The following is a 25,067-nucleotide window of genomic DNA, read 5'->3' as shown; positions in this document are numbered from 1 at the left end:
CCCCCCCGCCCCGTTCCCCAGCCCGGGTGTCAATCACACAGGGACAATCTTCCAACACGGGCCTTTATTCCGGTGCGTGGCGGACGCGCTGCCCCCCGTGGGGCTGTGCCCACCCCCGGGCCCGAGGTGACCTGGGGTGGCAACGCCCACCCCGAACGGAACCACAACACAACAACAAGGGAGGCAGCGGGTAGCGGGGATGTCCTGCAGCACCCGGGGAACAGCCGCCCACCTCGCAGGGACGGGTCCTGGCTCATCCCAGCTGGTCACAAAGATTGTTTCTTCCTTTTGTTTTTTGGTTTTTTTTAATCCCAGGAACCTTTTTCTCACTGCTGCTTGTCCCAGAGAAGAAAGGAGGTTTCCCTTCCACTGCCCCTCCCAGAAACTGCTTTGTTCCTTATCCCATCAACCTGGGGGAAAACTAGGCGTGCTGAAGGCCACGGCTGCAGGGTCAGCACATCCCCTGAGCCCCAGAAGACCTCTTGAGCTGGGGAGACAACACTGCTCCAAAAGGAACAGGCCTCAGACATGGCTTGTTACCTTCTCTCCCACCTCAGCCTGTCTCCTGAACACAGGAGGGCTTCGGTCAACACCTGCAGCTGCTCCAACACCTCCTGCTGCATCTCCAGGGCCATGTGGTGCACCTGGTGGTTGGAGCTGTTGTACATCACTGCATTCTGGAACATGAGCATGAGGTCACGCTGGAACTGGACCATGGACTGAATGTGGCCCTTTGACACACTTCTCTTGAGGCTGGTTAAATCCATGGGTCTACAAAAGATAGGAGGAGAATTAATTGCAACCCACAGCCAGGCACTTTGCAGGCTCTGCATGGAACTGCTTATTCCTGTTTCAGTGTGGCCCTGAAAGCACAGATATTTTCAGTAAGTTTTATTGCCCAGGACAAAGAGAAGGAGTGAGAAACGTTTCTCTCCTAAGCCAGAGAAGTAAGTTTAGCCAATGCGACACTCGCTAGCCAATCAACTTGGCAGGTCATTAGCAGCCCTGAAAAAATGTCATGTTGAGCTCCAGAGAAGGCAAGCAGAGCAACCTTTCTAATTAGTCTTTATGAAGTCAGGCCAGGTCTTAGTGGAGAAAGAAAGTTACTAAAATAGGTATCTATTAAAACCCCTAAAAATCGAATGATGCCACTGGCAAAAATAGCTGAGCTCATAAAGGGAACTTGATGGGGAATAAATATTACTTCCCTTATTTTGACAGAATGAGAAAATGAATGGCTGCAGGGATGACAACTGGGACCAGAATAGAGCGTGATTCAGCTCTGAAAAATGCCCTTAATCTCTCTGGGAAGTATTCGTATGACCCACTTCTCCACTGAGAAGAAAACCTCGGGGGAGCAAGCAGCAGATGAGCAGGTATAGACCCAGGCACAGGCTTCCAGCATGGGGACAGGAGACTGCTGAGCTTCAGCAGCTGAATCCCCTGCACACCCATAGGTCCCACAGCTGCACGGGCTGTGCCTGCAGCAAGTCAGCCTGGCAGTGCCAGCACAGGGCAGGCACAATTCCCACCAGTACCAGAGTCACTTCCAGCTTCCAGGTTCTAATCACCTGGAAGGGAGTTTTAATAAAAGGAATCAGAGAGAGATGCTGGTGACAGTCAAACTCTGGAAAAGGAGGAAGGAAACAGTCCCACTGGCCCTTTGGAAATCAGAGAAGGCAGAAAAAAACAGAGAGAGAAATGTACTATTGAGCACTTGCTCCACAAACTCACCTCTTCACCACATCCCTGTATCCAGGAGCTTGTTTCTCTGACACTGCCTTCAGGAACAGGCCACTGTACCTACAAGGACAAGCAGGAAGAATGTCCCCTGTCTGCCTCTCCACCAAAACCAACATCACGACAGGGACCAGAGCCTCTCCCCACGTGCCAGAGGCCACAGCAGCAGCCAGGGCAGGTGGCTGGAACCACTGGGCGTGGGGGAAGCTGCGCCCACAGATGCTGTCTGTGCCAGCTGTGCAGGGAGCAACTTCTGGGCTCTGCCACATGAAGCAGAGGAAATAAATATGCAGGGTTCTCTCCAGCTTTGCAGCACGCAGCTGTTCTCACTGGTGGGATGGCCAGAAGCAAAGCTATGGGGAGACAAGGCAGCCTGTGGGTGGCTGTTGTGGAGGGGAGCAGGGCCTGGGGACACAGGAGCTCGAAGTCAGGACAATGTGTTCTGGAGCCATGTCAATCCAACCCTTTCCCCCCACGTACCTGTGACTGGCTATCATCCTCCAGAGGGACATCAGAGTTCTCTTGAAGACCAAATGCTGCAGGGGCTTATCCCAGCTTAGCTGCATCCTGTGGAGGGAATATATTGCCAGATCATTACACTTGAGACCAAGTAGGAGGTGGCAATTCTGCTCTCACCCAACACACCCAGGTGGATGAAGCACAGAGATACTTGGGTGTAGCTATGCCAAGCCTCTCAGGGTGAGATGGAGGAAGTGTCTGCATCTGGCTGCACAGCTGAGCACCCAGAGTGCAGGAAGATGCTGGGCAGCAGGGAGAAACAAGATCAGAGCTGAGCAGCTCTAAAGGGCAGGATCAAGTTGGATGGAAAAGCTCATGCTACTCTGATGTTGAAAACTTTACTGAGATGTTTTTAGTCAGTTTCTCATCCCCATACCTCACCATTTTCCTTCAAAAGGCAGTTCAGGTGATCACACACATGGCAGAACCTGTGTGTGACTGACATGCCTGCACCTGCCTAAAGTGGGCTGGACTGGACACTGCCTGACAAAGCATGATGTCCAGCTCATAGAAGGCCTAGATGCCTTGAGGAAGGATGTATTTTCCATTTAATCTCTTATTTAATCTCTACTCTTTTCACTTCTGCTGCCAATCAATGCTGGCAGATCCACGGAGAAAGCACAAGTTACTTCTTGGCTATCTCACCTTCCTGGAGGTGACCTGTGCTTGTTCTCATGTGAGACAAGGGAAACAACTCTGTTTTCTGTGCCTGCAGGAGAGCAGAACTACTTACAGCTGCACGCTGGCAGGACTTGTGGGGTCCAGCACAGGGGCTGCAGAGGTGCTATCACTGTCATCTTGACCCTGGGCCGGATTATTCATCTCTGATGGATGTGGCTCATCTAAATCTTGTTCTCCAGGTGTCTCTTGAGTCTTGTCCTGAAGAGGAAAAGGGAGACACAGCTAAAATGGCAGCCTATCTCTCCGACTCTGCATTTAGAAGCAAGCCAGCCCGCTGCACATCCCTGTGCTGCAGCCATTCTCAGCTGGGAGCTACCTCGCTCTCTGTGAATCTAGAGGGTGTCCGACCTCACTCAGACCTTCACTGTGCTGCCCAGCTCTCCAGTAACTGCTGGGCCTGATCTCTTGGATCATCATCACCTCTGCCTACCACAAACACTGTGGAGCTGACTGGTGCCCAATGCTATGTCTGTCTGTCTGCTTTCCTGGGAAGAGTCATGGATTCGAGAGGGCAACCAGGAGCTGAGGTAAGACTGCCGCAGGCTTCTTAAAGCTCAAAACACAGACAACAGGATCCCCTAGAGTGCAACAAGGTTGGTTCCTCACAAACTCCCACATGAATATGACAGAGAACAGACTCAGCCAGGAAGTAGAGTGTTGCTGTGTAGTGACTTGCCAAGAAAATGTAAAGAAGACAGGAGCAGGGACAGGGGCTCTTTGTACTCCACAAATGGGATTATGCACAGGGGCCCCTGAGAATCCTCAGAGAACAGATCTGCACCATGGAGCAGACTCCTTGGGAAGAAAGTGGACACTGCTGTGTTTGGCTTTGACCACTGGGAGAACTGTGAGGGACCTTGGGGAAGAACGCTGACCATCCTGGCTGAACAGGTGAAATGTGAGAACTCTAGAAGTTATTTCCGTCTCCACTGCCCAAGTTTGCAAGGGAGCAAATGTGTGTGTGGAAAAATGGCACTGTTCTTCCACTGCTACATTATGTGTCCCAGCAGCACCCCCCAGGCTGGTGGGAGCCCACAGCCCCCCTAGACACAGAACTGATTTTAACCCAGGCTAGACAGCTCTTGCTTCCAAGACATGATGGTCTCCAGGGGCAGATGGTTATTGCTATCACAGCCACGTGGGCCTGAAAGCAGCCAAGCTGTGTTCTGCATAACACAGCAATTAGAACAAGGCAAGTATTCCAGTCTTGCCTGCAACCCCAGAGCAGGCTGCCAGCTCCCATGAGTCACCTTTACACTGCCAAGGAGCGGTTCCTCCAACTCGCATCTGAGGGTTTGATCTGTAACAAGCTTCCTGTTCATAAAAATACATATCCATACATAAAAAACATCCTTCCCCTCATCCATTTCTTTTGAATTCCCTACCCTGCTGTCTCCTCCTCTGTGTCCCAACTTGGAACCTGGGAATTTCCCATCTCTTCTAGAGCCAATTTCCTTTGCTGTCTCTTATGCCCTACCCAGAGACCTTACAGATCAGACCTTAAAAGCAAAGCCAGGACCAGAGGCTCTCTTAGGACCACCTCTTCCCTACCTCTCTTCCCAGGGAGTGTCCTTTCTCATCTGCCAGGCCATGTAGTTGACTTTCCTCTGCTTCTGAGACTGCTGTCCCTGTGCTCTTTTCCTGGCACCTCACATCCTCCTCATCCTCCTTCTTCCCAGGGCCACAATAATCCCAAGGAGTCCGTGGTGGCTCTGTGCTGCTAATGCAGAGAGGTGCCATCATCTGGGTTACCTGCAACACAGATTGATTGCTTCAAATTGTGAAGGCAAAACGAAGAAGAACTAAGCAGCACAGATGCTATTTTTGTTTTCACTCATGAATGCTTTTCCATTTTTAGGAATCCTGGCAAAATGTTCTGATGAAGCCCCGTGTTGTTACTTCAGTGTCAGTTCAATGACATCTCTGTGCTTTAGGGCGAGCTGTGTTTTGGCAAAGCAGGTGCCTGGATGTGGTACCAGCTTTAAATGGGAGGCAGGGCTAGGCTTGGGACAGGGAGCAAGTGATCTGAGGACATCTGCTTCATCCCCAGGCTGTTTCTATGCATAGGGATGGTGGATGACCTGAAACCCCTACTGTTTCAGGAGGGCCTGAATTATGCCACCCACTTTCTTGCCACCCAAACAGCCCTACCTCTGAGAACAACTGGAGAAGACTGTGGTCTTCACACATTCTCTCTGCCTTTTGGTAGTTTTCACTATCATTCTCCCACAGAGGCTCACTGAGCTCCAGCTCATGGTCTGCCTCTTGGCTGCTCTCCTCTAGCTTCCCCATGGACACCTCTTCAGTATTCCTCCAGTTCCCCATGTCCAGATCCAAGCTTGAATCCCAGCTGAAAAGCGACTGGAAGTCACTGCTCTTCTCTGACTCACTGGGAGACTCCGTCTCAGACTCCCAGCACATCCAGGGATGGCCCATCTGTAAACAAACAGAGACAGCAATTTCTTTGTACCCTGATGCAGAACTGCAAAGCCCAGCTCATTTCCTGACACACTCAAAGGGGTGAAGCATGAGAAAGACTCTGTGAGTCCAGCCTACACCTGAGCCCACGCTTGCCAGCACATGGCAGGGCAGGAGCCCTGCAACACAAACTGCTATTTCAGAGCAACTGAATGTCAGGTTTTCTGGTGCTTTTGCTGTGCTGCCTGGGGGTCAGGGTGTGACTGCTCAGGGGATGCTGAGCTGGTTGGGAGCGTGTGGCTCTGTTGGATGTGATGGTTAAGGTACCAAAGGCAGCCAGCAGCAAACTCAAACCAGGTCATGCCAGGGCTCTCGAGCTGCTGGTGGTTGTGAAGCACCAGTGACTGAGAACTCACCAAGATTCCCTTGTTAACATTTCATACTGGAAATAACTTAGTACGAACTTAGTACGAACACCACAGAAACTTTGTTTTGAAAGTGACAGATGTGATTAAGCTGGATGGTGACACCTTGTGTACCTGAGCCAGAATAATGATAACCACAAACAGTCACTGACAGGAGACAGTTCTACATGTTTCAGAAAATAAAAGTTCTCTTAAGAAGAAAGAAGCCATTAATTTCATCTCTGAGCCTAAGTGTCTTCTACTGCACAAGTCCACTATGATTTCCCTAATCTGGAGAATTGCTGGCAGAGTGACAGTAACCACAGTAAATGGCTGTTAGAAAAATCTATATCTTGGCAACAAACTCAGCTGCCTCGATGCTGTAACCTATGGAGAATTCTATGCATTAATTACCAGTGTCCTTAGAGTTTTCAGTTAATTATGTACAGACTAATTTTTCCAGAAATTTGAACATACACGTTTCTCACTGATTTCCTTTTGCATTCTCAGAACTGCTAGCACAGCTACAAATAAAGGTTAGGGTGCATACAGGGAGAAATAAGGAATCCTCTGGGTTTGGGATGAGACACTTATTTATTTTATAACCTTACAAACAGAGGCAGGATCTGAAAGGCTGTCCTTCTGAAACCTCTAAGTTAACTTCAGTGGAAGCAGATAAAACGTGATGAGGTAAGACATAACATTACCTGCTCTCAGTTAAAGGGTTGGACAAACTGTGGTTTCAGAGTAACCTCACGACTCAAGCACTTCCCTGCACCATCAGCAGAACTGGCTGCACAGCCAGGACCAGGCACCACCGTTCAGGTGAGCAGAAAAGCCTTTGCCTAAGGTAATGCGATCACTTGTAATCATCTTTCTGCACCTCAGTGGGGAGGGATAAGCATTTTAAAAATCAAGAAGCCCAGGGAATTTGGGCGTAAGCCTGGACTAAAAAAGACTTCAGCCTTATGTTGAGTTTGACTAAATGTTGGAAGATCCAAGATGCCAGAAAGTGGAACAGCAGAATTAGTGCAAGAGAAGTGTGATGAATTAAATAATTACAGACAGCTCAGTGCCATTCCAATTCTGTACAAAAAATAAGGAACAAAAAGATCAGACTTCAATTTTTAATTAAGAACTGCCTGCTAACTCTTCATTACGTTGGCTACATAATCACCAGCAAGGAATCATTATCAAATGGAAAAGCTGTAAGTTCACTCTGCAGAGATCAGACACCGCACAACCCTCGCTGATGTAAGGAAAAGCTGCTAGGAATAAAAGAATCATAGAATCATAGATTCTAAGAGATGGTCTTTAAAAGGAACCTGCATGTCAAAACAAGGAAAGTGATAAAAGCCTGAACTCTAGTAAATATCTAGAATCCACAAAAAAGGAAAAAAAAAAAAAAAAAGAGAAAAAATTGGAAGAACAATTTGCTAAAAGACATAAAAGTAAGAAAACAAACCTCATCACAAAGATCAGAGGCAGGGAGCTGCCAGATGAACAGGGGCGGTGAGGCATGATCAGTGCCAAACATCTCTGAGGAAAACAGGGCCAGTTGGAAAAACCAAATTAATCATCATTATCAGCAGTTGCCACAGAGGAGATCACACCAGACTCTCTCTTGGGATGGGTCTGAGAGATTGTTTCTAATTAAAATGTCAACAGGGGAGGTTTTAGAACAGTTTGAAGGAGGGAGTAAACCTCAGAACCAGTTGGGTATTCACTCCTGAGTCCTAAAGAAGCTTAAATATAATATGACCAAGCCTATGCTGTGTAACCTGTCATTTAGATTAGCTACAGCACAAGAACAACAGAAAGATGTGATTGTTGTATGTGTCTGTGAAAGGGTGGATGTTGGGAGATGCTGCACAATAATCCTGAGCTCTGCACTAGATGGATTAGAACAAAGTATTAGGAAGGACAGAATTAGCAGTCAGAGCATGGGATGATGAATTGGGAAAGAATTAGGTTCTCTGAAGGGAAATCAGATTTAAAAAAATGTTAACCATAATTAAAGGCTATTAAAATGTCATGGGACCAGATAAAAGGCTTTTTTGAGGGAAAAATACCTGGTCAAAGAGAAGAAACCAAGGTTAGGAAGGAGCAGCAGCGCTTTCCATAATGAAAGGAAGTTACTAGTGGGCATGATAAACTTCCTCCCATGTGCTGCAACTTCGAATTTTCAACACGGACAAAGACAGTGCAGAAGTGTCACAGAGGAGACAGAGACAGACTCTTCTCAGTGGCAAACAGTGAAAAGAGAGGAGGCAATGATGACAAGCTGCACCAAAGGAAAATCAGATGGGACATAAGGCACGTTTACTCCATGAGGGTGGGAAAGCACTAAAGTAAATTGTCCAAAGGAGTTAGGGAATCTCCATCCTAGGTACTTTTCAAAACTTGACTAGACAAAGCTCCAAGCAACTTGATCTACCCCTGAAGCTGGCCCTGCTCTGAGCAGCAGGTTGGACTAGATAAACGCTCAGAGGTGCCTTCCAACTGAAATTATTCCACACAATACCAGAAACCGAAAGAAACCTGTAACTTAACCACCTGTAATCTCTGTAAACCAAGACCATAACAATTCAGATCAGAAAATTTGTTCCTAATTTCAGTAGTGAAGAAAAATTAACCAGTAAGTAAACCAAAGGATTCTACATTTCTAACATCAGATTTAAGGTGACTCTTGGTGGCAACTTACCTGAGCCAAACATGGGACTCAACACAGCAAGCACAACCCATTTTAAAACAAAACTTGTGAAAATCAAGGTAACAATTCCTCTGGTCTTAAATCACAATGACTCAGTTTTCTGCAGCTCGTATGTCAGCAAGCTGCACCCAGTACAAGTGCAGACCACTCCCAGCTGCTGCAGGATCAGGAAGGATCATGTTTTGGTTTGTTTTTTTTTCCCCTCTGGAAGGTCACGGGGGCTGAAAATAGGCAAGTTTTGTCTCACAGGTGATATGAGCAGAAAATAAGTAGGTGACTTGAAAACTGTCAAGAACTTAAACCTCCTAAGCACCCATGTTGCTGAGGGAAAGAACTGTAATGTCCAGTGGAGAGAAACAGTTCACAAGCTCCAGTGTGAAACCAGGTACCAGCATGTCTAGAGCTGCTGAAATCACAGGTTTCACTCTGACTAGTGCAGCCTTTACAAATCTCTGGGGGAAGAATGTAAGGTACATTTCAGTACACGAGTCTCTTAAAGAAAGCTCCAATAGCCTTTAGCTTTTCCTGGTTAGATCTATTCCGTCACCACAGTGCCATGCCCTCACACACACAAGCAGGGAATCTTCCCCTCCATCCAAGCACCATGCAACACTCCCATGAGTAACAGATTGTCTCTCATGTCAAAGCCTGTCTGCTGCACTGGAAGAGTCATATTTGCAGATACTCAAGACAAGTACGGATGTTGCACACAAACAGGGCTCCTCCCCACAGGGAGCTTGATGCTCAGCACTGCACATCGTACGCTGGATTTGTTCCCAGACTTTAATATACATACACATTTACACATCACTAGTAAAAATCTGTACACTTCACATTACAGTACATACGAGCCACCAGTTGCTAGCTAACACCAGAACACTGATGAAGCCCAAGACGACTGCCCTAAAACAGGCAGGGGGGCTAAGTCTTCCCCTCTGGGGAAGTTTCTTTGGGTTACACATTTCGACGACACACTGCTTCCCAGAGGGACAAGCGAAGAAGGTGGACCAGGTCCCAGAAATGGACCCGGAGCTTTTCTTTCTCCTCCATCAGCTGTTACCAGCCTCTTGCTTGCACTCCAGCTCTGGATGCGAGGCGCTGGGATTTTGTCTGCCCGCAGCATCATTTCTTCATCTTCAAGTCCGCCTCGATGGCACAGCGACGCCCTCTGGTGCCTCCGTCCTAGGCACAAGGCAAACAGAAAATGTTACGCAATCCTGAGCACAAAGCACCTCCTCCAGCACTCGGGGAGGCCAGGAATCTGGTAACAACTTTTGACATTTTCAAAACGGGAGAAAGGGCAGCTGTCCTAATAAGGCCGGGGGAGGCCTGCCTGCAGACCTACCTAGAATCCTCTCTGGACACAGCACAGGGACTGGGATTTGCAGGATCTGTGTCACTGGCAGCCAGGGCAGAGAGGCAACACGGCTCTCGCCCAGACCGATGCTCTTGGTGCCTGTACAGTGCAGGCTTTCTCCTAAGTGGCAGATTCTAGCTTGGCTCTTAGGTTGGGAAGAGGAAACTGCTGACTAACCTACCTTATCAGCTGCTGATCCCTACGGGAAGTGCTCCTCCAGTTGAGTGACCCTGGCACTAGCTCCCTAGTTTCTCCGCACAGCTCCTTTCCATGAGCAGAACGTGAGCTGAGAGCTTCCTTTGATCCGCTGCCCTCTCCCTCTGGCTGACATGCTGCCTCTCCTGGAGGACTCCTCTGTCTTTAGATATATGTGAGAGAAAAAAACAGCTCTCCATCTTCCTCCCTCTCTCCTCCCCACAACTCAGACATTTGGGGATTCCCAGAGGGAATATTTTTTCAAACTCTTCCAGATCACCACAGGCACAGAATGAGGTATTTCTGCAAAGTATCTGTTTTCTGGACCATGAATGATAAAGAAGTACACAGCTGACTCCTCACCTTCCCAAGACCCTTTGTACTGACTCAAACATGTGGAAGGGGCAGCTGTATAAGCATGAGAGATGTAAGAACTATAGTACTGCACTGCTTGGTCTGTCTTCCCACTTAAATGGAAAGAAAGCAGGAGAGAAGTTGTGGAAAAAGCAAAGGCAGATGACAAAATAAGAACACTTGGAACCAGAAGAGAAGACTGAAGCCCCTCCCAGTCACCCACGCTGAGAACAAGGGACTGAGACATTTCCTCTGTAATGATGATTGTTCAGCCCCTAAGTTAAACACACACCACTGCAGTGCTAAGGATGCTGTGACAGTGCAGGGATCACCCAGACAAGGAGCAGAGCACACTGCCAGCAGGACCTGCTGGAGCCTTTCAATACTTACAAAGAGAGAGAGAAGGAAGGCAGGAGAGCCCATTGGGACACTGTCCTGTTAAAAGGCCAAACAGAAGGACTTATCAGATACGGAAATGCACACACCACATAGAAGCACCACACACAAGCATAGAGAAACATGTGCCCCACTCCCCTTCCCACATGGCATCAGTCATATGCAGCAGGAACATAAAAACAGGCAAAAGAGGGATACTGCGAGAGTCAGAATGCTAGGAAAGGGATATTCCCTCTGCAGCCATGGCAAGGCCTGGCCTACCAAACATCTCTGTACTGCAGTTGCCAGTAGAGCCAAGCAGGCAGTCCTTGCTGTCACACTGTTGTGTGCATCACCTGAGGTCACTTAATTGAGTCTGGGTATGTCTTTACAGAAGGTAAAAAAAATAATCTACACTGCTATTAGATCAGTGTGGAAGTCCAAGGTTCTCTGGTGTGTTTTACACAGCAAACCAGACTACAGTGATTTCCTGGTTCTAAAAATCTGAGTAGGAAGTGAAGAACATGGCAGAGGATGGTCTTCCAATTCTCTACACCTTCACCTTCCTGTCATATCACACCTCTTCCAACACTCTCTTCATTTCCCCACAGCTTTCATCACTTGTTTTTAAAAACAGGGAAGTGACGTATTTGGATTACAGAAATAATTCATAAGACCTGCCTCTGGGATGATGTACAACTCCAGAGATAAAATCTAAGGAATGGACACATTTAAAGAAAAATTTGCTCACATGAAGGTACTGGAGCCATTGCAATCTCAAAAAACATTCTGCCTATCTCTGATATGGGAACTTCATGCACGATATTAGGATCCTCCAAAAAGTACCAAGTGCCCTTCCACAGGGTGCAGCATTCTCACCTTCTCTGAAGCATCTTGCTTGCGAGTAGAGTCTCGCCCACGCAGGCTCTTTGCACTGATTCCTGACTCTGATGTTTGCATGATCAGCTGTGTGGCCAGAAATTGCTGCAAGAAAACCACACTCTTCAGATTCTCAGGTAAAACAAACTCAGTGCGTGTGTGTCAGTTAACAATCACAAACCACAGGCTGGGAATGACTGGGTCAGAGGCAGTTTCAGTTCCTTATCTGCTGCTCAGAATAAGTTCCTCCATTACCTCAGAAGCCACAAGTCCTGAGGAACTGCAGAACCCCAGTCCAAACTCTGTTAGCCCTGTTGGCTGAGACATTCTGCTTCACAGGAAATTATAAGTGGCATATAATCACAGGACACAGCTTCATGTACACTTCAAACCAGCACAAACCAGCACAGCCACCAAAAGGAGCAATCGCGTCCCCTGTCATTCACCATTCTTGTTGCCTGTTTCTGTTTCTGAACCACACCCTGGTTCTTGCAGGCCTAAGCATTTCCCTGAAGGAAGGTTGATTTTCAATTGGCTGAACCAAATAAACATTTTGCTGTGTTAGTTTCATATTACCCATGATCTACTTCACCACAAACACCTGAGAGATGCAGGGGAAGAAGGGACTACTTCATTCAAAGACACTGTGAGTGAAACTGGTCTTACATCCAGAAGTCTCTCCCGTGCCTATGGACCAAGGCAGATGCTCTGTCCTGCACTGGCCTCAGCTCAGTACTTTACCTGGATCTGCTCCAGGACATCTCGTTGCATCTCCACAGCCATGTGGTACACATCATGGTCAGAGCTGTTGTACATAACTGCATTTTGAAACATCAGCATGATATCACGCTGGAACTCAGCTGTGGTTCGTATCAGCCCATTCTCAATGTTCTTTTTGATGGTAGACAAATCCATTGGCCTATGAAAGAAAGGCAGTCAAAACAGCAACAGACATATTTAACCCTTTTTTCTCACTTTTGTGGACAACTCCATGTCTACTATACGTGTAGTTGGGCCACCTATTTTAGTCAAAAGGTTCTCCCCCACACAGGCTGTATTCCTAAGTACCAAGGCCTCAGGTCAGAAGACACAAACTGACCACCAGTCACCATGAAATGTAACAACAGCATGACAGATGCCTCAGGAGAGGCATTTGCCTCCTCCAGCCATGACTGAAGGAGAAACTAAGGAACTACAGTTACAGCAACTGAACTGTTTAGGAGAGATCTTGAGGGCTAGCAGCGGATTCTGACAATTCTTCTAGAAAAGACCACTATCTGGAACAGTAAAAAAATACTCATCAGTGAATATAGGTCTTTAGAATTTCAAAGATTAAATCCTACCCTTGAATAGAAATTGGGAGAAGCAGAGCAGTCACATACCACCTTACTGATATAAAATGTTCTGTGTAAGTCAGTGTACTTCATTCAAAGACAGGGCTGTGTAAAGACATCACTGAAGACAACCCCTTTCTTAGGGAAACCTGTTTTTGATTTAATCATGCCATGAAAAATTTTCCAAACCTTGCATGGCAGCCTAAAACTACATCATTCCTGCCAGAAATTCCTACACAAGCATGCAAATATAGAGTTCTAATGACAGAAAACTGCTGAGACTCACCTCTGCACAATGCTGTGGTAGCCTGGTGCTATATCATCAGTTACGGGCTGCAGGAAGACATTGGCATACCTGCAGAGAGAAGGAGACCACTTAGAGCCTCCTCCTTGCTGGAAAACATTTGGTTCATGCTCTCATGTTTATTTGTCTGCTACCAGTAACAATATGATTCATCACCTCCTGGTACTAAGGCAGATGAACCTCTGAGATGGGAGAGCAAAGACTTGTCTAGGGTTAGTCACTTGTTTCTGGCAGTTCTCAAGACATCAAACTCACCTGTGATTAGCTGCTGCTCTCCAAACTAGCATGATGGCTTTCTTCCAGATCTTCTGGGCCTGTATTGCTTCCTGATCCTCACTGCACACTGAGCTGGGAAGAAAAGAAGAGTACTTCCTTTGGGAGTCTGCATACTGCCTTGGAGCAGAAACCTTATGGTTTATTCTGCCTCAACACACCTACACTAATCCACACGCAGACCGAGAAAAAACTGGGGCCTGTAACTACGGTGCTGTCTGCACACTTGCACTTGTGAGCAACGAGAACCAGACAAATCATCAACAAATTCCCCCCTTGGACCCACTGAGTCAGCAAAACAGACATGAGAATCCTATGCTCGCTCCACAAAACAGCCTGGGATTTATTTGCACCTTGTTCCCATGAGCTCCACTGATACTCACAACTGCGAGGAGGCTGGGCTGCTGGGGATGGAGTCGGCCAGTGTGTGAGACTGCAGAGGTGCATTATGGACACTGAAGCCATCATCACTCTCACTCACAGGGGGCTCATTATCCATCTCTGATAGATACCCCTCTCCCTGATCTTCTTCTTTGGGTTCCTCCAAACTGGCAGCCTCACTGGCACCATCCTCATCATCCTCTTCACCCTGCCCATCCTGAAACAGACAGTTTGTGAGTCTGCACAGCCAGGAACAGCAGTAGCTCAGAGCCTCCAAAGCAACCATGGTTCAGCAAGCAAAGTGATTTCTTGCTACAGCTCCTGACAACTGTACAGGCACTTCCACAAAATCCTTGTCACTCTATCCTGCCCTGTTTCTCCCCACAGACACAAACACACGTACACACAGCCTCACAGTGCCTGAATAAATCTCCGGAGCTCCAACTGCCCAATTCTCTTCTCAGTGCAGAAAGCTGTACACAAGCTTTGCTTTTCAGCAGATGAGAGCAAGGAAGCAGCAGCAGTGAGGTGTTAGTAATGAACCCAAGATGACTACAACCAATCCAGAATTACCTTCATCTGACTCCTAAACAGGGCTTGGGCCTCCTCCTTCATTGACTCTGTGAAAAGAAGAAAAGCAGAAAGGTTGATTCTCCAAAGCAGTCTTTCCTACAAAAGCTCCTGCACAAATTCCTATTGTCCTGCAGTGATTACCACTGTTCCTACGTATCTTTTCTCCCTCCTCCCCAAAAAACCTGAACCAGATCACTGACATCTATCCAGCTAATAATGTCGCATGTAAAAGATTTCCTAGCTGAATTAAGTTACCTGACAGCTCAAATTTGTGCTGAACACCAGCCTGTGAGGAGTCTTCACTCACATTTGGGACTTGTGGAGGGGATGAATCATCATCAGGTGGGGTCTGGAGGGAAGAGAAATGCACAAATCTAGATGTTTGTGTCAGCTTACTTCAGTGAAGGTGTGGGCACATCTCACTCACCCTAACCTAACTGAAGGCAATGAAGTTCACTGAGTATCTTCCCAACAGCAGTTCTGCACGTGGACGGGGGGAGATACATAAAGGTACTGCCTAAAGCAGAGAGTTTCTCTGCAGATCGAACAGATCAGCAGCATGACTCCCAAGAAAACAGTCAGTCACATTCATTGAAGGGTCACGTCAACCCAGCAGTCATCCTTCCTCTAAACTTCTCTCCTACCTGCCACAACTGCTCCTTTCTTTCCCCACACCAGTTCCAGACAGCCTCTCTGCTCACATACCTCTGTCTTCACTGCATTGTGCACTGCGTCTTCTCCCTTGACCAATTCTATCTCAATTTCAGAAGGCTCTCCTGCTGCTACAGCTGCTCTTTGATCCTCTTCTATCTCTTGACTTCTAAGCTCTGGTGTTTCTGTCACTCTTGGAGTTGCTGGGATGGTCTCCTCAGGGACCAGCTGATTCTGTTCTTGCTCTGCAGGTTCAGTCTTTATTTCTGATCCCAGCTCGCCAATGCCTATTAGGTCTCGAATTCCCTTTGCCTCTGGCTCCTCACACTCCAGTCTCTCCTGCTTCACAGTCACAGACACTTGGGCTATCTGGGCCTGCTTCTCATGCTCCTGATGAATTGAATGTTCCCATGGGCCAGGAAGTGTCTGAGGGTCATCGGTGTCTTCGCAGAAAGAAGACAGAGCAGCCTCAACAACTGCAGCATCCAGGACTTCAGGGTGATCATCTCCCTTTATTGCCAAAACAAACATACAGCAGTACAGGCCAAGGTCAGAAAGAGGAATTTAAAAATAAGTTAATGATATTTGGTAATGAAAAATTGCACAAAACCTGGCATACTGGGTTTACAAAGTTGCCTTTTGCAGCCAGACTCGTATCCTTCCCTGCAGAGTCTCCTGAGGAACTTGTTTCAGAAATACAGCACTCCAGGAAAGCAGGCTGCAAGCTCCTGGGTCTGCCAGGGATGTGACCCAACCCTACCCAACATGGGGAAGATTTTTCTGCACTCTGAAGAGCAGCACCAGGCTGAACGTGGCAGAACAAGAATGGTGAGAATTTGTATTTTGGAACAGTTATTTCTTGCTCATTTAACTCACTAAATTGGTGAACAGTAATCACTTGAGGTTAACCTAACAGGATATGGAGCAAAAGGCACTGGCACTCTGCCCTTTCCGTTTACCTTGTCCTCAATGATGGCTATAATATTTCCAACTGTATCGAAGTCCAGCTCTTCTCCTGTATAGGACACTGCAATATCCATTTTCTCAGCCAAATCCAGGTCTTCTTTCCCATCAATGCAGTGATCTTTGGAAGACCCTGCAGCGCTGCCAGCCCCAGAACCCAGGCACTCTTTCTTGATGGAATCAATGATCATGGAGATTTCACTGCTGTCCATAGACACTGTCACAGTATGGGAATCAGACACTGCCTCCATGGAAACACAGGCTTCTGGCTGGCTCACTGCACAAGGATGAGAGTGACAATCAGAGACCACTCTGGAGAAGTCAAGGCCACATAAACTAATACTGCAGAAAATAAGACCAAACACCAACTGCAAGTACCCCAGGTCCACCCACAACAGCATGGCTTAGAAAAATAAAAGATATACCCAGGTTTGCTTTCACCACAGTAGAGACACGGCGAGATTCCAACCCTTGAACCACAATCCAGCAACATACCAGTAGCAACCCCACTCCCACCCAGCAAGTCCTGTTTAAAACCATCTGTTCACTGCAGAACCCAGCCACGACCATCCTTCCATCGGGGATGGTGACTCGAAAATGAGGAAAAGCCAGCTGAGAGCTTGCTGGGAGCTGATCCCAAGGGCATGTCCATTTTCCAGCAGTGCACGACCTATGAGTGCATAGGTCAGGAACGCACCTGTGACTACGCTGTCTGGAGCTGCAGCTGGTGGCACAACCGACGGTGCTGACAGCGTGGGCATCATGACAATGGTTGCCTGCGGCACAGGCTCTACGGGGGGTGGCAGGAGCTTAGCTGGAGGTTCGCTGGCAACAGCGGAGAAGGAAGCAAGAGGTGAGGTGAACTGTGCAGGACCAGCTTCTAAAAGCCGGGAAAGCGTAGGAGCACCTAACAGAGAGTAGAAGGGAAAAGCACATGAGCAAGAAGCAGCCACCACCCAAGTCCACAAAGCCACCGCTGGGCTCTTCATTGTCTGGTGGCTTCTTCTGGGAAAAGACAATGAGAGGTACCTATAAATGGTCCCCAAAAGATACACAGAGAACCTGCACCAAAACTGCATGACTTCTTTGTGTGTGGAGTCTGAGACAGAATCATGCAGCCCATAGGACACTGTGTTCAATGTAAGGGCTTGACAGGCTAAGCTACACATGCAGGGAGAAGCCCTTCCAAAGGCCCATCCCAACACAACGATGGGAAACCCGGAAAACAGCACCAAGAGCCACACAAGGTAAGCCAAGACAAACAGTTATCAGAGGAGCTGGGAGGGAGCAGAGGGGGGATCTCTTTGCAGGTCCTTCCTGGAGAATTCCTCTTATATCACAGGTTGCCACTCATTTTTAGCTGTAATTTCTAGTCTGAATTTACTGAATCATCTGGACCAAATTTACAGGTCTTAAAGAAGAGATGTGGATAAGGGAAGTGAGATGACTTGTACAGAATTGTAGATGAATGAATGGCATAAACTCTCAGTTGCAGACAATGTGACTCAACTGTGACTCCAAACCAGAAGCTGAAAAGAAACTTCACCATAGCCAAGTTGTTCTAACAAGGCCCCATGCAGACTCCTGCATTGCCCCTCTCACCCCTCTGTGGAACTTACTCTGGAGCTCATGTTCCACTGTGGTCTAATCCTCAACAGACCTCTAAGCTAAAACAGATGTAAGACATATGAGTTATCCAGATTCACAGGGAGCTGCAAGTTTGACACATCAGGGATCAGATACTAGACCACTTTTTCCCCAACTTCCTGTCTACTAACCCTTTCTTTCTACACTGGAATGCCTGGTATTAGGCAGAGTCAAACCCAGAAAACTAGACTGTAGGGATCAGTGTCAAATCAAGCCTAATTGTTTGAATGAATGGCATAAACTCTCAGTTGCAGACAATGTGACTCAACTGTGACTCCAAACCAGAAGCTGAAAAGAAACTTCACCATAGCCAAGTTGTTCTAACAAGGCCCCATGCAGACTCCTGCATTGCCCCTCTCACCCCTCTGTGGAACTTACTCTGGAGCTCATGTTCCACTGTGGTCTAATCCTCAACAGACCTCTAAGCTAAAACAGATGTAAGACATATGAGTTATCCAGATTCACAGGGAGCTGCAAGTTTGACACATCAGGGATCAGATACTAGACCACTTTTTCCCCAACTTCCTGTCTACTAACCCTTTCTTTCTACACTGGAATGCCTGGTATTAGGCAGAGTCAAACCCAGAAAACTAGACTGTAGGGATCAGTGTCAAATCAAGCCTAATTGTTTTGGTCATTTTAGATTAAGGCAATCTTTTTTTTTTTCTGGAAGGATTACAGTAATCTTAAGAAAAAGTAGGGGTGAGAGGGGCAAGGGTACAGAAGTAAGAATACAACTCATAAAGAAGCCACACTCTGAAGGCACATCTGAAGGGAGAACTGTACAGGGAGAGCCCCGAGTTACCTGAAGCAGCAGGAGATGCAGGGACAGCACCAGGTGCCGACTGCATTTCCCCACTGTGCAGCACTGGGAGGACGCTTCCTACCTCCAGCAGGACTCCTGAGCTGTTTATGTGACCAGAAGCCACTGCCATTTCGTTTTCACTGACCTGCCAAAGGAGGACACAACTGAAATTCCTGGAGATACCAGCACATCCGTGATTTTCTGACAGACAGGCACCTTCACAAGTATGTCCATCATTTGCTGTCTCAGGATTTCTTTTCCACTTCTTGTCCAGTCTAATACCTGCCCGAGGCCCTTTATGCCAGTGCACAACATGACAGTCTGAAACTAGTGGTTGTTCTTCAGCTACAATACAGCTGCAGTGCCACCTTCCTTTAAAGTCAGGCCAATACATCACTTGCTCTACCTCAGCTCCTTTGCTCAAGGACCTCACAATCCTTTACAGATACCAATCTCTCTACCCCCTGAGATGGCATGGAACTATCCCATATTTTAAGCTGAGGAAAATGGCAGTACCAAGATGGAGAGCAACTCTATCAAGGTCACATAGTAAACCTGGGACAGGCCTTGAAGCAGAGGTAAAACAATCCATTAGATACAAAGAAAACCACAGTTTTCTTCCACAGTCACTGTATTTTCTTGCTCTACCCTATGTTACATTGCACCCTGCAGACATGGAACCCATGGAACATTTACCCAAGGTAACAAATAGAAAAGAGACCAAATCTGACTATTAAAAAAAGGGATTCGACAGCAATACACCTTCTCCATCACACGAGCACTAATACAGGGAATCTGTGCCATGGACAGGCTGATGGTTGCTCTTTTCAGACTGGGCTCTGAACAGTGCCAGCAATGGTCACCCTCTTATCACTCCCAGAGTCACTACCACCAGAAGGGTCAAACTGGATTGACACCACAGTGACTTCAGTAACTGCCTACAGCCACGAGAAGACTGAAGCACTTCAATATTGGTCATAAACCCCATCAGAAGATTCCCTATTTCCATGCTAAGACCCAATAAAAGTACTGAAACTCAACTTCCTGCCAAGATGTAAAGAAGGATTGTGAGCCCAAAGTAGAAATCACCAAAACACCTCCATGCAGACTGATAGGACTATGCTGACTAACACACCCCCTCCCCAGGGAGCACAATTTCCTCTACCAAAGCCTCCAACACCGACGCCTTATGACTGAGGGGAGAGAGCCAGTCCTATGTGAAGAATGATTTCTGCAGTCCTGCACCCACAGCACTGTCAGGAAATAGTCCCACCTCTGTGGCTCACAGGGGTAATTATATCTCTCAGATATCACTTCTGTTGGGACTCTCACCAAAGCTTTATGTTTTTAAAAAGCCTTTGCAGCTCCCCCTTTTTCAGTGGGAGAGTCTGGAGCAAATTGTGTGCTTGCATATATGAGCAGAGAGCTCCATACCAGCCTGGGGCTTGTGGGCAGGAGACTGCCCTTCTTCAACAGCTCTGACAGCAGAGGGGAAGGAGGCGGAGTTGCTTTTTGTCCTAGCATCTTTTTCTGGGGTGAATCATCAGTGACTGGGGTCATGGGGGTATCCAGGGGAGCAGAGCCTGGAGGGGTGTCAGGGATTCCAATGAAGGAGGCAACTGGGGTGCTGGGCAATGTCCCTGGAGTGACCTGAGAAAGAGAAAAACCACACTGTTCAAAGCCACACTCCACCACACGGACTAGCCCCACTTGCACATTGATCCAGCACACCACAGACACCTCCTCCATCCACTCGCTACACTGACTCCAGGCATGTGCTCTCACCCTTTCCCTGCCCTGTAGCGCCACTTCCCAGGCACACACAAGACTGCCTGGCCAACCCACTGGTGCCCCTACACAGCCTTTGATCCAGGCACCTGATCACCACAGACATGAAAAGGACACGTATCTCGAGCAGCACTATACACCAACCACACTACAGCACTACCACAGCCCAAAGTCTGCAAAACAAGGCAAAGGCTTCTCCCCAGGCCCCTGATCCATGATGGATGCAGAGCCCCATGGTTCAAGCTGGTCTTTCTTTCTTCCCATGGGAAGCACCCTTACCCCTGGACTGGCCTCATCCACAGCAGGCTGAGACAGATCTCCTAGGGAATAGTCTCCCCCTGGGGAGGTTGAGCCTGCAGGGGAACGAACCATCACACCCGTCAATCGTCGCGGTGGATTCTTGATGGCCTGACGAGCTGGAAGAGAACACAAAGTATAGTGAGATCCCACAACTCCATCTCGGAGCAACCTCTGACTTGATCCTGAAGAAGCCCACTGAAACAATTTATGTTGTAGGAATTTATTGCACTGCACCTTGCTCAGTTCACAAACAATACAAGCACTGGGTACTGCACTTCAGTTTCAGATCTCCACAGCAGCTGGGTACTCAATACCTCTCACCACTGGCAGCTTAGTTCACTAACTGTCTTATGAATTAATTAACACCCAATCTGAATCTCTCTGTTTTCTCTTCAGACAATAGTAAAACTATAGGGAAAAATAGAGGGTTGAAAAGGCTGATGTTCTAACAGAGACCTCCTTGCCAATCTTACTTCCTCTTAGAAAGACCTTTTCTATTGATTTTTTTCCCCTTCTCAGAAGTCTCTGCATTTTTCCCTGTTACAAATACAGTGCTAGAAAGAGAATATAGTATTTCTTTATAAATCCTAGGGTCATGGAAATCCTTCAGAACAGGTCTCATTGAGACTTAAATGTTTCCCAAATGTTCTTATGAACACACACATCTGTCTCTGTGGAGGAGTAAGGAAGCTCATTTCCAGCTTACCCTGATAAGCAGCATCCGTAGCCTTCCTCTTGACTTCTGCCTCCTCCTCCTCCATTTTTTTCTTTCTGTATAGAGAACCAAAACCTAGTGTCACACAGTGTCCCACTTCCCCTTAGTTCCTACTGCAACCTACTGACCCCCACCCCATTATCTCCAGCCAAAAATGATACCCCTTTGCAGACAGTTCAAATCCTTTGAGGAGTGAAGCAGAGCCAGAAGCCAGTTGAAAAACACCACACTTAGCAGGAAATTTCACTTCCAGCTGATTATTAAAAGGGAGGATGCAAGCATGATGTCACAAATCCATATAGAGCTCTTCACTGAGAAACTCCAAAAGATGTTCCACACAAGTTGGTGCCCCCAGTTTAAACTAAGTCCACCCTCAGATGCTAAAGCATCTGCCATCTGCCCTTAACCCAAAGCATGCGAAGCAAGGGGTCTGACAAACACAAAGCACCAGGCAACTACAATCTCAGAAGAAAGAATGATATTGAGATAATTAAATAACCCACATCATAATCTCATTGCACAGCTCCTCCAGTCTGTTATCCATGTGTCCGGCCTGGATCAGCTCTGCATCCTTCTTGAGTTGCCTGTAATCAGAAAACTCACTCACTCATCATGGAACAACACACCCCAAGCAGCTTTTTCACCCCAAGCACCATCTAACTTAGGCCACTTTTTCAAGGCAGGACTCTAGGGTGCACCACAGGTTAAGGCCTCTACCACAGACCTGTATTTCTCCTGTGTTTCTTTAATAATTTTCTTCAACTCCTCAACTCGTTCTGCTGTCAGTTTCCGCACAATAACATCTTCCACAGTTTCTACAACTTCTCCCTTCTCACCACGTTTTCTCCTTTAGCATAAGAGAAAATAAAAACAGTTCAGACATGAAGCACAGAAAACCCCAGTTCTCCTTTCATTCCTGACACAAACATGCACCAATAAACCGATCTTCTCTTCCAGTTTTTCTTAAATGAGATTGGACAGCACCACCTTCAAATAATCTCTTCTGAAAGAAATTCTTAAACACATCCAGTGTGAAAGATTTTAGGAGTAGATCAAAGATGCAAGCCCACCACAAACTCTCTCCCTGAGAGAAAAATCTCAATCACTCAGCACTATCACAAACAAATTCTCTTTTTAAACATTCTGCCTTTAATTGAATTTGAGGTGAAGTCCCAAACCAAAATGCTTATATTTAGGAGTGAGAAATATCTTGAGCCCAGGAAGCTGTAATTACACCATCATCAAGAAAACTGCAAGAAGCCACTGCAAAATAGAGACACATAGAAAACATTTTCCCTTCTCAACACTTGCTGTCTTTTCTACTCCTATTCTGAATGATTTTATGAGTAAAGCTTATGATCAATAAGACTAACTGTGCAGTGTTTTATTCCAGGCAAATAAATGTCTCTTTTTGCAGCATGAAGTCCCCAAATGCACTGCAACTCTTACAAAGGGAGCTGTGGCAATGAGGCCCCAGTTCCTCTGCCATGTACTGTCATGATGTGGGGACACTAACGAGTGCACAGTGACCACTGTTAGAACCACAGAATACTGGAAACACTCTGGTCTCACGAAAAAAAAAGGATATATGGGAAGCCTGTTCTAAGAAATACCTTGGCCTTGCCAGTCTCCCCCATCTGCAACACCCTGAGCCCACTGTCCACCCACAGCTGGATCTCGTTCCTGTAGGCTCCTTCAGGAAGGAGCACTGCCAAGCCCTTTGCTTTAACAACTGACAGTTCAAGCAAAACCGCAGCAGACTGCACTTGCTCCAGACTTTGTACTCACTTCGGGGTCTCTGTAGTCTCCAAGAGCTCTGAATACTGAGATGCACAGTGCTAAGAAGAAAGAAAAGAGTCAGAGAACACCAGAGTCAGCATTAGCAAACATCTATCAACAAAGCCTACAGGGCATTTACTCTTACTTCTTTAAAGGTCTAACACTTTATGAACATATCTGACAAAGTTTCCCACATGGCTGTAGCACAAAGTGAGGAAATATATTTGCTCTTTAACTCTAGCACTGCCCAAGCTGATCTCCTAAACAAAGCTAAAGAACAGAGGCTTCCAACTAACAATTTAGAAATCAAAGCAAGTGTGATTAGGAAAATCATAGTCACAACATACCCATCTATGAGGATGAACTACAAATATTTCAATGGAGAAAACAACCTTATATCAAGGTCAGTTTCATAGCTTAACAGAAACAGTAGGCAATAGAGAATCTAACTTCTCCTCCCTTGATTTTCTTTTCACTCTGTCCCTCATGCAACAAAAATCCCATGCACTTGCCCAGACACCAGGACACACCAAAATAGATGGGCATCCAAAAATTCCTGGGGCAAGGAACTCCACAGCTTAATTAGATGCACGGTGAAGAAAAATCTCTTGGTTTGCTTTGCACCTGCCTTCTGTTAGTTTTACTTAATAACCCTGACATCTTGTACTGGACAAAGCACTGAACTTATCCTGAATCCTTTATCACTGAATCCTTATTCATCCTCAATTTTCTGCCACTTCTGACTGTGCAGACATCTGTTATAATCCCATTGCTCATTTCTTTTTTATGTTAAGGGGTCTACTTTACTCAGCTATCCCTTACAAGGAAACAGTTTCATGTCTTTCATCATCCCTGTCTTTCCTTAACCTTATTCCAACTGTACTGTAAGCTCTAATTTAATTTCACAAAGTGTATTGAATATGATTTATAAAACCCTGATTTTTTAAAATTATTTTTGCCATCTTTTTTAAAAATAAGAAATATGTACTCTTAGTCTTACGTATCCCCTGCAGAACTCATTTTTCCCACGACTCAAATGTCTGTATCTTACCTTCTGGGAAAACCAGTCAGGTGGGCGTCCTGGCTCTGCAAAAGGCTTGATAGCTCTGCTGACTGAGACCCTGCAGGAGGGAAACTGTCCGTTACCATCAACTTACTTTCTTCCCCAATGAACATCCAGAAAGAAGATGCTGACCTGTCTTCATCTTCATCACTGAACAGCCCCCATGAACACAAAGAACTTGACAAGACAAAATTGCTATACTGAGAAATTATTCAAGTACAGCCCTTGGACTCAAAGATATTTGCCTGCTCCTAAACAAACACCTTTAAAAAGGTGTTTGAAAAGCAAGTTTCTAGCTTCTGATGACACCATTACATTTGCATAAACCCCTTACTTTGGTGAGGGCAAAAGGCAGCAAAACAGAGCTACAAGTGCACAAGCAACGCACAGGAGTCTGTTATCAAATGTGCCACAACCACCTCCTCCAGTTTATGCTGGAATAACAGCACTATTTGTTGTGATTAACACCCTTCTGCCTTCACAGAGAAGTTACGAAAGAAGCAAAAAGATTCTTACGGTTCCTATCTTAACACTTCCATCCTCAACAGCCCAACTTGGTTTTGAACAGAAAGCACAGGAGAAGCAGCAGTGCTTCTGAGGAACACCCCGGCACAGCCCGCGCTGTCCCGCACACCCACCGGGCGAGCAGCGCCCGCCGCTCGGGCCCCGCTCCCTCACCAGGGCCGGGCCCCGCTCCCTCACCAGTTCTGGTCCCCGCTGCGCATGACGGAGGAGGCCAGGCAGAGCTTCTCGCGGATGGACCAGGGCTCGGTGGGTCCGGCGCTCAGCAGCTTGTGCTCTGCCGGGAGAGGGGAGGGGAGGGAGTGCCCGGGAGTGCCCGGACCCGCCGGGACCC

General features: G+C 46.9%; 1 protein-coding gene across 1 annotated transcript; it reads right to left on the bottom strand.

Annotated features, from left to right (window-relative positions):
• Positions 1–9,250: 9,250 nt before the first annotated feature.
• Positions 9,251–25,004, bottom strand: BRD8 (bromodomain containing 8). Its single transcript, XM_010001979.1, has 20 exons — positions 24,914–25,004; positions 24,200–24,269; positions 23,158–23,207; positions 22,094–22,216; positions 21,873–21,953; positions 21,361–21,425; positions 20,634–20,770; positions 18,567–18,711; positions 16,812–17,021; positions 16,111–16,391; positions 15,206–15,661; positions 14,756–14,849; positions 14,501–14,547; positions 13,930–14,144; positions 13,529–13,621; positions 13,256–13,324; positions 12,377–12,554; positions 11,636–11,740; positions 10,772–10,816; positions 9,251–9,657 (listed from the first exon to the last, which is right to left on the bottom strand). The coding sequence occupies exons 1-20, from the start codon at positions 24,934–24,936 to the stop codon at positions 9,598–9,600; spliced, it is 2,547 nt and encodes an 848-aa protein (XP_010000281.1). The 5' UTR covers positions 24,937–25,004; the 3' UTR covers positions 9,251–9,597.
• Between the last annotated feature and the right edge of the window lie 63 nt (positions 25,005–25,067).

This window comes from Chaetura pelagica, unplaced genomic scaffold (genome assembly GCF_000747805.2).
Source record: "Chaetura pelagica isolate M959 unplaced genomic scaffold, ChaPel_1.0 scaffold356, whole genome shotgun sequence".
In the NCBI taxonomy this organism is placed as follows: Eukaryota; Metazoa; Chordata; class Aves; order Apodiformes; family Apodidae; genus Chaetura; species Chaetura pelagica.
The sequence above is the reverse complement of the archived record's forward strand: the minus strand, read 5'-3'. Positions and strand labels throughout refer to the sequence as shown.

Excerpts from the sequence above, each read along its gene's own strand:
- BRD8 (XM_010001979.1), bottom strand. The coding sequence starts at position 24,936 with ATGCGCAGCGGGGACCAGAACTG. Across the intron at positions 14,145-14,500 it reads TGTTTAGGAGTCAGATGAAG|GATGGGCAGGGTGAAGAGGA; the intron begins GTAATTCTGGAT and ends TGTCTGTTTCAG. Across the intron at positions 10,817-11,635 it reads AGCAAGATGCTTCAGAGAAG|GACAGTGTCCCAATGGGCTC; the intron begins GTGAGAATGCTG and ends GCCTTTTAACAG.